The following is a 15,878-nucleotide window of genomic DNA, read 5'->3' on the forward strand; positions in this document are numbered from 1 at the left end:
AGTACTAGGTTTTGGGGGGCTCCCATCTCATACTTTTGTTTGTTCTATGTATTTGACATGCCCTTTTCAAAGAAAAAGGGATTTCTTGGGTTGTTTTTTCTTCCTGTTTGGTTCAGATAGTGAACCAGTCATCTGTATTTAATTATATGCTTGAAGATTACAAGAAGAGTAGTCATTGCAGTTGTTTTGATCTGCATTGAAATGCCCACAGAATTTAGTTTTGGCATTTGTTTGCTATTTATAAATACTTTTTATTCACCTTTACTTTTCTGCACTCTTATGAGAAAGATCCATCTCAGCCAAATACAGTGCAGCGAGGAACATCTGACTTTTAGAATGTGAATGGGACTTATTTTTAGAACAATGAAGACAAAACTGGGTTGGAAGGAGGGGGTAAACTTTGTCAGATTAGCAGAATTTCAATCTCACACAATCACCAGCATGCTTTGTGTGTGCACGTTTGAGAGATTCAGTGGCTGATGCAGTTGAGAGGCATCAGAGGACTTTTCCTGAAGTGGCCAGCACTTGTGCATGTGTTGTTTCGTGCAGGGCTGGTCGGGGCTGCTGCCCTTGTGCAGAGGAAGCTGGCGGTGCCAGGGGATGCCAGAGGATGCCAGGGACGCGGAGCGTGGTGGGCACATCAGGGGCTCCGTTCTTCCACAGCTGCCCCGCTGAGCTCAGACTCCAGAGCAGAGCTCCAGCTGGCTCGCTGCTTCTAGCATGTCCCCTTCAAGAGAATATATTGTACTTTTCTTGGACAGGAACACCCTCTGCCCTCGTGCCTTTTTCCCTTCCTTCTTATTCCTAAGAATGTATCTTTAAACATTGGAATTAGCTGCAAAGTGAGCCCTGATGTGTAACTGAAAATACCAGCTTTTTTTGGTGCTTCTAAAGATGAAAAAGTCTTTAATATTATTTTTTAATATTATATTGAGGATTTAAAGTCCATGGCAGATTGTCAAAAATAATATGGGACTAAATCATAGGCAACATGACAAATTAATATAGGATATTACTGGAGACTGGTATTCTGAGAAGAGAGAAGGAAAGATTAAAATCAAGAACCAACTTCCAAGGAGACCACTACAAATACTGTGTCAGATAAAAAAATATTAGTTTCTTCCACAACAAGCTATTCTGTTATAAAATAAAACCTTCTATTATCTAAAAAAAAAAAAAATAATTCTTTCTCTTTGCCTAAGATTATATCACTAAGCCAAAGTGTGCTTTTACTTCAACTACAAATGTTGGGCACTTGTGTTGGATAGAAATGAAAGTGTAAAGTGTCAGGGAGCTTGTGCCAGAAGAGACTGCAAAGGCTTTGGGTTTCCCAGGTCGCTGCTGGGAGTTTCATCCTGTGCACACTGATGATTTTCCCCCAGAGCTGCCACAGGTACAGTGAGGCCCCCCCAGCATGCGCCAAGACCGGCATCAAGTGCGTAAGAAGCTGTCACACCCACAATAGACTCTCTTGTTAAGGTTCTTGCTGGAGAGCAAGACTAAAATGGAAGCAAAATTGTCTTTCCTGTCCTCCTGTTATGACTCATGGGAGCTGCTTTTGTGCTCAGTGCTTTCATAATCAGTCTGCTTATTTGTCAGTATGGTCTTAGAAGCATCCTGCTAAGCACCCACTCTTTTTGAGTTGGCCACAGCTGTTAGGGAAGATCGTGAATCCTGTGTTTTAACTCAGAGAAGTGAATTTAGTTCATATATCCAGGATGAGCTGAATTTATTTTTGAATCTTTACTTGGATACAAAAAAACGAGCACTCATAGAACAAGATAAAGCAAACCAAGTCATTATTTCTTCCCTGGCCTTCAAGCTCAGTTTTCCATTAGGAATTTAACCAAACAGGTATCTTGAATAGTTGGGAACTGATTCACCCTTTTTCTAGTTTGCTGCAGGATGGGAACTTTGTTCAGGTTCTTCCCCTATGTACTGCTGGCCCTGTGGCCATGGAGATCTGTTGCCTTTAGGCCAGTTAAGTGATGATGCCTTCCATTGATTTATAATCATTCAGATGCATTTGCAGGTTTTGGTGTATCAACAGCTATTAAAAAACCCAAAACCAAAAAACCCCAAGCAAATTCTCCAAAAACCAGCAATGGTGAAGTCAGGGTCCAATGCTGATATTAGCAATGTCAAGAAAAGCTTTTTGGAACTGAATTTTAAAATCTGTGAGCCTGTGCAAGGAACCTTGGTGTTTTGCTTTTACATAATTTGATCAACTTTGACAGCTTTCTACATTTTGTGTTTATTTTCACCAGCTGTTCTTTTCATTCCTAATTTTTTCTTATGAGCAGAGGAGGATAGATTGAAGTTTTGAGTATGAAAAATGGCTTGCTATAATTGTTAAGTTATTGTTGATTTTTATCTCCTTAGCTTATTCTTTTTTTCATCTTCCTTCTTGTGGATTTCTTCATATTGTGAAATCTTGATGGCTCTTTCTCCAGAATCTTATCTCATTTAGAAGGTCTACTGTCCCTCCATAAAATGGAAAAATAAAGTGGTAGCTTTTTTTCCAAATTATGGAGTGAGATTGGTACAATGTCACTAGGAGTATGATTGGATTATTTTTCTCTCCATTCCTTAAGTCAGAATGTTACTGCTGGCTTCCTCTTGACAGCTTTTCATATACTGATTTTTTTTCTTCCTGATCAGTAATTCCTTATAATGAACGTGACACATTCCTCAGGATCAATAAATAGAAAAAAAAAAATCTCACCTATTTTCTTTACCTTGTCACCTGCTCTAACACTGAATTGGGTGCTTGTAAATCTAACTGAGGTTTTCCTGGAAAACCTCAATGAATAGAGCTACATGTGTAGTGGGGAGGAAGAGTAAAGGTGCTGAATGATGCATCATTGCTGACAGAAGTGGTTAATGCTTCTTTCATCCATGAACCTTGTTTGACAGAAGACATGCCAGGGTGTGGATTAATGCATAACCATCAAAGGTGGTATGGTATAAGTTCTTTACATTTGTGTAGGAACCTGCTGTTTTGTTAATGCACAGAGGAAAATGTAAATCAGCCTCTAGAAATTCCTAGTTGTGGCCTCGTGGTGGGTAAACATAATAAATAAAACAGATTAAGTTACTTTTTGTGTTAGAAGAGCAAGAGGGGTGTATTATCTGCTGGCAAGAAGTTTGAGTTTAAAAGCACATGGCTGACTTTGAAGTCAGGTAGAAGTTTGTAACTAAGTTCAGCAGGATGTAGATTGAATTCTTTCTGTCATGATAAATGAAATTACCTGAATACTTGATTTTCAAGATGAAGATATACAAATTTAACTGTATTTCTAGAACAGATTTACTTCTCTATGTTTTGTGAAGCCAAACATCTACCTCATGTTTCATTATTCTCACTGAGTGTATCTACTAAAATCTAATTGTGTAAAAAGTGCTTCTCTCTCCACACAGATATTGATGATTATGAAATAAAGAATAGCATTTCTACTTGCCATTAAGGCTTTGGGTTGAGTGGTTAAGTCTGATGCTTTTGGGTGATGCACTAGAATTCTTAATGGTCTTGAAGGGAAAAGGAGTTATGAAGAAGCTGGGGGTTTTCCCCACTGCTTTAATTTAAATTCGAATGTTCAGGTACATAATGCTGTAGTATTCTGTATACTCAGTTTGAAAATGTTTGTATGTTTTCTGGGATTTACATATAAGCCTTTCATGCTATTGCAGAACAGCTACTTTTGTATTAAAATCTCACACTGTTACACTTCTGGATTAAACAAAACTAATTTTTTTGTGTTCATCTCATGACATTTTACTTTGCTGATTTGGCTCTGCTTTTTGTAGAATATCATGTCAATGTTGAGAGCATCTCAGAGATCTGTTGGTTTAATTCATAAAATTGTTGATGTGCTGTGAATCTGGCTGCCTTAGAAAGGGATATTAGGAGAATGATTCTATTTCCATACTGAGAGCCCAAAGGCTCAAAAGAGGTAAATGATGGCCTTGTTTCCACCTCTGCAAGGGTTGTTCTAGACAGCAAGCAGCTTAGGAAAACAGACCAGTGTGGCACTCAGTGCAAAGAATGGAATTGTGGCAGCTATTAAGTTTTCCTTGCTATTAGCTGAGGTTTTCCTTGCTATTTCCAGTGTTCAGCTTGAAAGAATCCAGCCTGTCCTCACTAAGTTACAGAATAAAGTAGTTCTTGCTGTGGATAACTCTCTTGAAATGACTTTTTTAAGCTTCTGTTTTGCTTAAGCTTTTGTTTGACCTTCTAGGGGTTTTTCCTTGTTTTTGTTATTACAGTTACTCACTCTGACAATCATTAAGACTCTGTGTCATTAATGGAGTTTTGAGTTCATGTTACTAAATTCCCTGCAAGAATCAGTGATTTTCAAAACACTCTTAACAAGTCCAGTGCCTTTTGAAAAACAGAAGAATCCCAAATAGTGGCTACTGCCACTGAAAAAATATTTTAGCAGCTTGATTTTAATCTTTCAGCGGCTTTTGAAGACAGAGATCTCAAATAAGCATATAAATTTTATAGTCTAGAGATTAAATGGGTCTAACTAGTCTAACTTCACTAAAGTTTGAATTATAGCCCAGTTTGAGGCAGAAGAGTTGGGGCAAAAAGTGTTTGTATATGAACCCATATTACTGCTGTGTGTCACTAGTCATCTTTCACTAATTTCCTTTTAATTTCAAGATGAAGTTCTCATAAAGTGCCCTAAGCAGAATTGGGCACAGAGCTGCCTGGGGCCAGTGTAGAAGAGGGGCTCACTCAGGTCAGTTTGCTTTTGGGAGCCCCCTGTGTTCCCTGTGGTGTCAGTCACTCCTGATGCGCTTTGGGGACAATCAGGGAAGCTGCTTTGTGTGTTCCTTTGGGCCAGCTGAAGTGTGTCACCAATGGTGAGTGAAAATCACTAAGTGGGTTGGCAGGATTTTATCTTTAAGGACTTGCAAATGCTTCTCTAGGTGCCATGAATTCAGGGGTAGCAGGGGATCAGCTTTCTGTGGCTCCTCTAATGAAGTGAAAAGGGAAGGTGATATGTGATCAGTGGGGAGAGGATATACAGCATTGAATTTCATAGAACCATAGAATTTTAAGAGTTAGAAGGGACCTTAAAGATCATCTTCTCCCAACCCTGCCATGTGCAGGAACACCTCCCACTATTCAGGATGCTTATCCAGCCTGGCCTTTAACACTGCTGGCGTTGGGGATCCACAACCTCCCCAGCTGGGGGATTTCAGAAAGGAAGATTAGCTGCTTCCAAGTCTAACCTTTGTTCCCAATAAAAAACTAGAATTCATACTGAATAAACTTGCAGAACTGAAAACAAAAATAGTGGATCACAAGCTGCAGGCCTGTATAGCTTTAAATAGTGTATGAGAAATTTAGAAATTATGAATGAGGGAAAAAGGAAACTGCATCTTAATTTCTTTTTGAGCTTTTGGTACATTATCTCATAAGTTTCTTTACTGTTTCATCATATATCTAGGAAGTATTGTGCACAGTGTTAGGAAGAATGAGAGTAATCAATTTATCACAAACTAATTTCTGGTAGGACTTGTCGGTGAATAATGTTGGGAACTGAAGTAACAGATTTGGTGATGTTACTGAATAGTGCTGATAGAAAACAATATATGTTTGCTGACTTTTCCTTTCTTTCTGGCAAGTAATTTTGCTGTTCTGAGCTTGGCTGACTGCTTCTGTTGTGTCTCACTTGCGTTATCGTGGCATCTATGGTTGTTTCAGGGTCCCTGTGGCAGTATTTCTGTCACTCAGCTGCAGCATGGGGACAGCCAGCTGCACCCTGTGCCTGGCACCAGCCTGTTCCAGCAGAAGCTGAAGCAGCTCAGTGTGGGCTCTGTTCTCCTGTTGATGGGTGCAGCTGAGCAGATGCTCCTGTTTTTCCAGGACCTCATTTTTTTAAGTTCGTTAGTGTAACCAGAAAGTCTGGACAAACAGCAAAAAGGCTTTTGTGAGGAGATGCCAAATGAAATAGGAGGAGAACATATGGAAGGGAAAGGAAAGAGTATTTTGTACAATTCACCAGTGAAGAAAAAAACTGATTAATTAAAACAGTAAATTAAACCACTGAAATAATTAATAAAGGACTGGACAGCTTTTTCTAAAAAACAAAAGCAAACCAGAAAACTCCAACTATCCCTTTAATTTGGAACTCACTGCTTTATTTTCAAATCACCATGGTTGATTAACTCTGGAGTTGCTTCTAAACTAACAACCCCTCCCCACATGATCTGCCTGTGTCTTGCTGAAGCAAATGTCATTGTGATTCCTCCCCACCCTTGGGTTGTCCTTTTGTTGTGTATGACCATGTCAAAACTGGGCTTTTGGCCAGTCCCCCTGGCTTACAGTGACATCCCATTTGTGTGAGCTGAACCCAGCATTATTGGGTCACACTCACCCATTACACATAACTTAATTAAATGTATTCACTTCCATCTTGTTCTTCATGAGTAGTTCTGTCCTTGAATCACTGAATTGTGAAGATGGTATATTTCCAGTTCATGGTGAAAGCAGTTGAGGGTTTTTCTTTCCCCATTTTTGAATGTGGGATATGTGCCTTTAATATTAAGGGTGCAAATACAGTCTAAATTAGTAAAATCAAGCTTCTAATAGGATAGCAGAGAAGTGGTAAGCCTAAAACAGCCAAAAAATCTTTGTTCTTTACCCTACATATAGTTGCTTAATTTGAAAAATTACTTCAGTGTTTGGGGAACACGGAAAAAACTCTTTAAAGACATTATCTTTTCTGTACTATTTCTTAAATAAGCTGATAATGGAAATAATTTTAAAATCTCATTCGTAGTCAGCCTAGCAAATTAATTTCCTTTCATTTTTTTCTTAATAATCACAGAAAATAGTAGTAGAAAGCTATTTTCTCCTGTAGAGTGTTCTTTCTGCCATTTCCTTTTTATCATTACAGTGGACAAATGAGAAAATAACTAAACAAAATTTGTTTCTGTACCTAGCTATCAACATACACCAAGCAGACTGTAAATTATGACAAGCTTATTTTTGCTTACTGAGGTTGTTCCTGACAACATTTTTGTTTGCTTCGGTTCTGTACAAAATTACTTTATGCCAGTTAGTTATTATTGTAATAGACATCCTGTGTATGGGATTACATGGCCAGCTGCTGTGTCAGATGTGTGGTGTCGGTGGGCTCTGTCCATTATAGCTGCTGCTAAGCTCTCCTGATCATCAAATGTAGAAGTAAATTAATTGTCTGTTAAAATTGTTAGACTCTATTGGTGTAATGTCTGTGTACCATTGCTTTCTCTTACTGAAATAAATCAAAGTACTAATTATGTTGTTTTCTGTTCTTTCCCCAGGAAGCTATTGATTGCCTAGAAATTAAAAGAGGGTGTGAGAAGTCTGATTGATCAAGGTGGAAGTTTTTTTCCCCAGGAGCCTTTTCACAACTGCCTTTTGCAAAATCTTCAGAGGGTCCCATTTGTGCCATGTTTTGTGGCTCTCACCGTAAGAGGAATTTGTCTTGATGAAGATTCCTAACATTGGTAATGTGATGAATAAATTTGAGATCCTTGGGGTTGTAGGTGAAGGTAAGTAGTATCTTAAAAAAAGATTAATTAGAATTTTGTAGATTTGACTTAGATGATAATAAGCTACCAACTGCACAATTTTTCTTGTACGTGTTTATTATCTAGAGCTTCTGCTGATTTCCTTGTCAGATGGATGAAGGAGTATGGAAGCTGAAACGAAAGGAAGAGAAATAGAATAGTTTTGTGGAGGCTTGGGGTTTTTTGTGGTTTTGGTTTTTTTCTCCTTTTAAAAGTTTAATGTGTTGATTTCTCATTAGTGGTACTCGGGAAATGCAAGTTCTCAAACTTACCTGCAAGCATATTTAAAAAAAAATAATTTCAGTGTTTTAAAATCCATTTACTTTTGAGCAATTTTTATGGAATTGTTTCAGTGTACAGAGATTTAGAACCTATATATCTAAGTTCTGAATAATAATACTTGGAACAATGTTACTTCTGTAGTTAGGAGGTTGCTGAACACTGTTTTATCTTGCCACTTTTATTTTTTTTCTGCTTTTGAGATGGCTTATCTCTCATCTTCTCTGTTTCAGGAGCCTATGGCGTTGTACTTAAATGCAGACACAAGGTAAGTGAATTACTTTTAAGTCAGAGGGAAATGTTGGTGTTTGAGTGAAGCAATGACCTTTGATGAGAGCTAACATGTTAATATGTATGAGACATGGCATCTGGGGTGGAGTTTTCCTTTCAGAAAGTTACTTAAAGCAATCTTAATTGCAGGTTTCAGGGGAAATGGCTATATCTAGTTCTAGATCTCAATTTTTTTTGTGTTAAATATTTCTCTGAAATATTACTAATATTTAATTAATTTCAACTTAGAGAGTTTTTAAGAAAAGAGACCAAAAATATTTTGGAACACAGTTTATGCTCAAGCATTCTTAATTAGAATGCCAAACTACTTGCCAGATACTGCTGTAGAAGCACTTGGCTGCCTTGGAAGGGGCAGGGGAGAGAAAGGGGAGTCCATGAGGGATTTTGACATCTGTAGGATGATCAAATAGCAGTGAGAAAGCAGTGACTTTTTTGGTTTTTGATTTTAATTTGGAGAAGGAAGAAGTTAAGAAGGAAAGAAAAGCCACTGTTTGATACAAAAATGAAGTCTGGCAACCTGTCTACACCATTTTAACTAGTGTATAAGTTGTATGTATCTGAACTTGCTGCTCATCAGCACGGAGCTGACACAAACAACTTTGCTGTCTTTGAAGCTGCAGTGAAGTCATTTAACAAAATAACTTCTCTGAAGCAAAACATTTCTGAATCACAGAATTTTAGTGTTCCAAGAATCTATACAAGTCTTTTTATGTAGTTCATACCATTTTCTAGAATAAGTTAGGACTGTGCAGAGGGTTTATGTTCCTGTGGTGGCTTTTAGCATGTACACAGAAGGACTTTTGCCCAGTGTGTGTGGTTCTGTCTGGTGTGTCTTACCCTGTTGTGCACTTAAAAAAGGAAAAATAAATTGGAACTTAAGATCCTCTCCAGCTGAAGCCTTGTTGGGCTTGGTGATGTACAACAGTCAGTTGAGTGACTTAGGTAAGTTGGATCTTTTTGGATATTTATGGTATGAAAATTCAGGGTGAGTAGTTTGAGAACACCTGGATAGTAATGATGCAGTTTGTACTAGGTATCTCTGTTCTTTGTGGAAAGTAACCTCACCCAGACTCAGTAAGTTTCTCAGATTTCCTGCATTGCTGAGTGAAATTTAAGCTGTGCATGTCTATTCATGCTCATGCAGAAGAGTTCAGTACTCTAAAAGCATGGTGTATTGGCAGGGTAAGCTGTTGCCCAGCTTCCTAGGAGAATACCTTGCAGCGCACCAGATATCTAGAAAGGAAAATCTTTCCTTTAGCAGAGGAAGGTGTTCCAACAGCCTGTGTAAGACTGCTGCCTTCCTTGTGAGCATCTAAATTTTCTAGTAGTCTCACCATTTTTTTCTACAGCTTTGTCTTGATGGAAACGGCTGTGCTAAATGTTTAAAACAAAGTGGTATTGCGTTAAGCTTCTAGCAGGTGGGTTTACTAAGACCTAGGGTTTCCAGTTTTTGGAGATGTAAAGAAATAGGTGAGGGCATGTTGCTGTTTTCATCTAACTGATTTATGATTCTCACTTAAAACAAGCTGCACCGAGATTCTGAGAGCACATGAGTTTAGAATCTGTCTATTTTACCAAAAACAGCGCAGCTGTCTAAAAGTTAAATGTTGGCCTTTCCTACTTGTATAGGAATAAAAAGATGAAGTACACTTTCATACAGTCATAAAAGACTTACTTGGACATGCAAGAATGTATGGTTTGGGGTTTTTTTGTTGCTTTTTTGGGGGTTTTGGTGGTTTTTTGGGTTTTTTTGTTTGGTTTTGTGTGTGGGTTTTGGGGTTTTTTTTTAGGTTGTTGTTTTTTTTTTTTTTAAGTTTTTACTGGGCATACTTTTGAATATAGAGGTATTTATATTAATGTTTATAAATAGTAGTAATATGCCAGAATCAAATTCCCAGCTATTTTAAGTCAATATATCTCCACTGTATTGTTGAGAGGGTAAATTTTGTGTGAAATGAGGAGCCAGCCCTTAATTGCAGCAATTTGCCAACATATAATCCACTAGTGCTTCAGTAAATATATAGCTTTTTACCTCAGTGCATTTCACTGGCATATGTATATAGATTTAAGTAGGAGAGAATGGCATCAGGAACAAATACCTTGTCATTATTAGATGTGTTTTTCCTTTGGTAAAAGAACGTTACCAGAAAAGCTAAACTAGGTCCTCTAGAATGACTGTATTTACATTATTACACAGACTGTTTTTTATCCCAAATCCTTCATTGCTAATTGTGGTTTGTGCATAAAGATTACTTGTTTATTTGAGGAGTTTTTTTTCTGATGCTAAGCTAATGCAAATATTGTTGGAAAAAAGCAGAGATGATGCTCTGAAAAGCTTTTTCCTATTTTTCATTTAGTCAGAGGATATTTCCTAAGGAAATACACTGAAGTGCATTGTGTTTGAAAATACTGGAAATACATTTGATAGTTACAAACTATTTAAAAAGGCTGTCTTGGCTTGTTTGGATTTTGCTGTTTTCTGAAAACAGAAGCCACTTGAACACTTCAGTAGTGTCAGAGATCATGGCTGAGGAAAAGAATCTTAAACATGAGCAAAGACTTGTCAAATGTTTGCCCTTTAAGTAAAACCAGTATCCATTTTACTTTACAAAGTGGTCTTCCTGCTTCATGCAGAGTTGTTGGGCAGTAATATGATAGGAAGATACTGTGGTAAAGCCACAGGTCTCCAAAGATGGGCACAAGGAGAAGGAAACCTAAAGAAAACTTAAGCCAAAAGCCAGCGTGAAAAGGAAATGTTGCACTGTGAGATGATAAATTGTGACTGTAGGAGGAACACTGGCAATTGCAGCTGCAAGTAGAGTTTATAGAAATGAGGTAAATACATCCTTAGATGCCTGAGGGAGGTGGAGAAGATGATGATGCTGGAACAGGTGTTGTTTCTCAGGATGAAGCAGAGCTCACCACAAGCCAGGCTGGAGAGGAAGATGGGTTCATCCAAGCAGTCAGACCATGAAAGGCACTTGGACAAGGCTCTCAGGCAAATGCTGTGATTCTTGGGGTGTCATTTGCAGGGCCAGGAGTTATTGGACTTTAATGATTCTTGTGAGTCCCTTCCAACTCAGGACATTCTATGATTCTATGCCTATATACATGCATTTGTATGCATAAATTGATGGTGGTTTTTTAGGTTAGCCAGGTGTACAGGAAGGTGTGTGGTGATGCAGTTTCTCTAAAAGCATAGTTGAAATGGATGAAATCTCCTTGACTTCTCCTTCTCTTGCAGTGTGCTGTGTGTTACCAAAGGTCTGGAGCCTGAGGGTATACAGTTTAATGATTTGGAAGTTTGGTGCCAGTTGTTCTTATAAGTCCAACATCTCCTGCCTAATGAGATGGGGTTTCTTGACTTTTATTTTAGGAATGTGTCTGGTTTTGGTGGTTCTTAATAGCATGAGGCATTTTTAGACCTTTTTCTTTGAGATAAACACCTCTCAATTCCCATATTAAAAAGCAACAAAAAGAAATGTTACTTAGAATTATTTGGCACTTCATTGCATTGAAGATTAATGAAGAATAACCTCTGGAATAGGTTTAATACTTCCAGGCAATGTCTTCTTGGCCTAATATCTAATTTTGTCTTATTTGAGCCTTCTGTAATACTCTTGCCTTGTGTTTTGGTAAGTTGTTTGTCTGCCTCAGAATACATGAAAGAAATATTTGCTGATCTCTTAAAGAAAGGTTCATTTTACTCATTAGAAAATATAGTGAATATGCATATGTAGCAGAATCATTGCTTTTCTTTTGAGTATCTCAGCCTTTTTAATGTCTTTTATTATTGGAATCCCTATGGATTAGCTGGGTCATGGTTTTCCCTTTGAAAACTTTTTTTTTTTTAATGTTTCTAAAGGTAACCCACTTCTTCACACTGCACACTATTTGTTTGTGTTTGAGCAGAGTCAGGAATTCCCCTTTTACCAATGCTGGCCAACTTGAGAAAAATTTCCCATAGCCATCACTGTGCTTAGAGGAGGTAATTCTTGTGGAACAACCACCTCTCATAGGCTCCTTTGCTCTTCAGGGCTGTCTCCAAGCAGATCACAGAACAAGATGAAATATGTTCATTTGAAAGTCCAGGGTTGTATTTCTATTGTCCCTGTCTCTTAATTATTTCAGAATCTTAAATTCCACTGTCATGGTGGAGATGCTGGTCTGCTGTAATACCCATAAGAAAGGAACACAGGCTCTTTAAATTGTTATTTAAAGTTCTGCTTCTTCAGTGAGTATTAACTTCACTATAATAACGTAAAAATGGAACAGGTGATCTTGCATCCCTTCAGATTTTGGGAATCTTCAGTTGTGCAGCATCAAAATGGCCTCTGATCAGAGTGCAGCATTCTGTGAAGACCAGTCTGTAAGAAGGATTTCTTCATTATTTTCATTATTCAAACTGTTGCAGGATTCTTTTAAAAGAAAACTCCTGAGCAATTCCATTGTCAAACAGAAAGATGTTCTCAGGAGAACTTCTTGCTACATCCCTGGATAAAGGCAAGGCCACACGGGTTATGTAGCTCAGATGCTGAGTGGGAGCTGCTTGCAGGCTTCTCTGCTACAGTGACCTGGCTGAGTTTGTCCTGCAGTCCAGCTGGGCCTGGGCCAGCTCAGGTGAGCTCTGATGTGCATCACTAATTCCTCCTTGTACAGTGGTCTCTTGTCAGGGTGCACACACAGTGCCTCTGAGGTTATCATGGTTGGTTCATTGATCAGTGTCAAGCAATTGCCTTCTCCGTTTTCCAAAAATCTGGTTGTCTCCATCATGCTGTATTACCCTTGCAGCAAATGTTGGAGTGCTCTAAGTCCTCTGTGAAAACTGGACTTTATTGTAAGGCTTCCCTTAAAAAGGCTTTATCTATTTTCCTCTCTTTATAAGGTGCTTTGAAGCAGGTGTTCCCCCTAATGTAACCTGCGTTGTTCTGTCTTCCAACCCTTGTGCAAGAGCTTTTGACTTTTGTGTTAGCTATTTGAAAGCAAATGTACATGTATTCAAGCCCCCTTCTCCTCTGCAAGGTTGTCCTTGTCTTTTAGGATATTTGACAGAAGATGAGCTGTGTCTGTTGTGGCAGAGCTCTGGTCACACAAGCTATTCCACTACATTTTCTGTACCCCTAAAGAGTGGAGCCATCATGATCACAGGTAGTTCACATAACACATGTTTCTAGAACTGTGCACTGATTCCTAGTTCCTCCTGGTCTTTTCTCAGAAATTTTAGGTACAGGCACCAGGAATCTGGTCATGATGCTTTCATAAAGCAAATGAGAACATTTGGGTTTTCTCTAATATTGTCATGAAAGCAGAGTTCTGAATTTCCCTGGTCAATGTTAGAATCCCTTTTCCAACTCTTGTGTCTGCTCATGTTATTAATACCTTCACACTTCAAATCTGCTAACCATTTTTATGTTGTTGATTCCCCTTTAGTGTTAAAAGTTAAGTGTACTTGTTTGTCAAAGTTGTAGGTTTTTTCAGTGTGTTGTATTTTTTCCTGTACTTTCTTTAGATTTGGCTCTCAAGGTTCCTCAGCTCCCCAGCATGTGTTAAGTCAAGTACTTAGATTGAAGAATACAGTCATTGCCGTTTAACTTTTATGGTATAATCTTTTGTACTAAAATGGGTACAGCTCTTTTTTGTCTTACTTTGGATGTGACTGATTTGACAGTAGTTTCCTGTTTGGTTGATTGAAAAATTAAATGAGGAGTAAATGAAAAATCTGAGTTCTCAAAATGAGACCAGATTGCTGCCTGTGTTCTTTCCCCTCATCCTCAAATTTTTTGCTGTTTTGTTTTTGGTTTTTTTTTTTTTTTTTTTTTGGTATGTAATTAAAAGGAATATGCTAATTTTCTCAATTAATGAAATTTGGTTTGGCTTTGTGGCAAGATTTTTGGTTTTAATTGTTGCCAGGATAAAATCTCTGTGCAGCATACTGTTTCCTTTCAGCAATGGCAGCTTACCTATGGAAGATTATTCCATTCATGCTGTTGTTCCTTGGGCTAAAGCATCATATCACTGGTGGGGTTTTGTGCCAAAACTTGTGTGAAACACATACAATGAATATGAGACTTTCTGGACCTTCTGGATAAATAGAGTTTTCCAGTATTAAATGTTTGCAGTAGAAAGAGTTGAGATCAGTCCTAAGTATTATGTGAAGAAAATAGAGCTATTCGGCAAGTGGTGGTGCTGAAGCTCATAGTAACTGTTTAATAACCACTTGCTTCAACTTCACTATGAGGCAGTGAATTACCTTTTGAATTCTTTACAGAATTCTGGTGTGAAATGTTAGATACAGAGTATTTGTTTTGTGGACTTCCAAACTCTACTTCCATGGCATTTCCTTGAGTGCAGCAGTGAGAGGCAAGCTTGATTAGTGCTGATTCACTTCAGGCATTGCTTTCTATACATGTAGGAGACCTAAAATGAACATCTGTAACTGCTTCCTATGCAGGGAAGATGTGAATATGCCATTGACAGTTTATATAGCCTTCATTTTTCATTGCTGCATTGTGACATTTGTCTTCACCTGAACCTCTTCCAAAGTTTTCTCAGTCCCCTGTGGCAGGGGGAAACAGACAATCAGACAGCATTATATCAATGTGGTTTTAAATATGATTGATGTCAATAAAGTGCTGATTTACATTCAAGGAAGTGGAAGATTCATATGTGTACTGTTAGTGCTGCAAAGATCAGATAGTTGAGCAGAATGGAACATAGAAACTGAACTTGCTGAGTTCCTACAGCTTGAGCAGACCACTACTAATTCAGTCTCCCTTCTCACTCTCAAGGTGAGCTATAATATTCTCCATATCACAATACTTACTGCTGCCTTTTATTTCTTTTCCTCAAAGTCTTATTCCCAGGTCTCTCTCGTTCTTCAATTATTTTAAAAGAGTTTTTTCATAATGCATTTCTTAATAAAAACCATTAAAGCACTAATTTTGAAGAAATTATCAGATTCTAAAATTACTTACACTACTGGAAAAAAAATTAGATCTTTGGTGTTGTCTTAATTTTCTCAAAGTCTGAGTCCTGGAATTAACTGAAGTAAACATTTTGGTTCGCACTTGTAAGGCTATGTAGGATGAGGGGATGAAGTAAGGTAGTTCCAGATCTTTTTAAAATTTATTTTATTGTTTTCTGACTGTTGCTTCTGCTATATGTTGCTAAGATATGCTGTGTTTCAGAGTTTTATTTAATTTGATTGTATATAAACCCTTGCTATCTTTATCAGTCACATTCAATGATTTCTTTAAGAGGGCCTGGGCAGGGTTCAACAAAGTGGGCCTGAATGCTTCTTTAAGTGCATTAAATTACCAGAGGCAGTGGTTAGGGAGGTTTAGGCTGGGTATCTGGAAGAGGCTGGCTGGGCACTGGAACAGCTCCCCAGGGAGGTGGTCACAGCACCAAGCCTGACAGAGTTCCACAGGTATGTGGACAATGCTCGCAGGGACATGGTGTGAATCCTGTGCATGGCCAGGAGTTGGACTCCAGGATCCTTGTGGGTCATTTCCAGCTAAGGATATTCAATGATTTTATGAAAGTTAATGTTTTTCATTAATAACATGAGTCACTTTGTAGCCATATCCATGGAATGATGCTACTTTGATGCCTGCAGTTGTGCTGTGTTGTTTCCCTTTGAGTCTTTTCTGACAATCCAGACTGGTGTTTGAAAGTTCCCTTGTAGGTTACTCCATTCCCTTACCTCTTCCTTTGTGCTTGTCATGTTATGAACCCTG

The 15,878-nt window shown here is 38.2% G+C and overlaps 1 protein-coding gene across 3 annotated transcripts in view; it reads left to right on the forward strand.

The window, feature by feature from the left end:
- Positions 1-15,878, forward strand: part of CDKL5 (cyclin dependent kinase like 5) — a 132,174-nt gene that overhangs the window by 42,105 nt on the left and 74,191 nt on the right. For all 3 annotated transcript variants that reach the window (XM_058018877.1, XM_058018880.1, XM_058018879.1), the window contains exons 2-3: positions 7,321-7,551; positions 8,082-8,116. In XM_058018877.1, the coding sequence (XP_057874860.1) occupies positions 7,488-7,551; positions 8,082-8,116 (99 nt within the window). In that variant the 5' untranslated portion in view covers positions 7,321-7,487. The remainder of the gene's footprint in view (positions 1-7,320; positions 7,552-8,081; positions 8,117-15,878) is intronic.

This window comes from Melospiza georgiana, chromosome 2 (assembly GCF_028018845.1).
Source record: "Melospiza georgiana isolate bMelGeo1 chromosome 2, bMelGeo1.pri, whole genome shotgun sequence".
Lineage (NCBI taxonomy): Eukaryota > Metazoa > Chordata > Aves > Passeriformes > Passerellidae > Melospiza > Melospiza georgiana.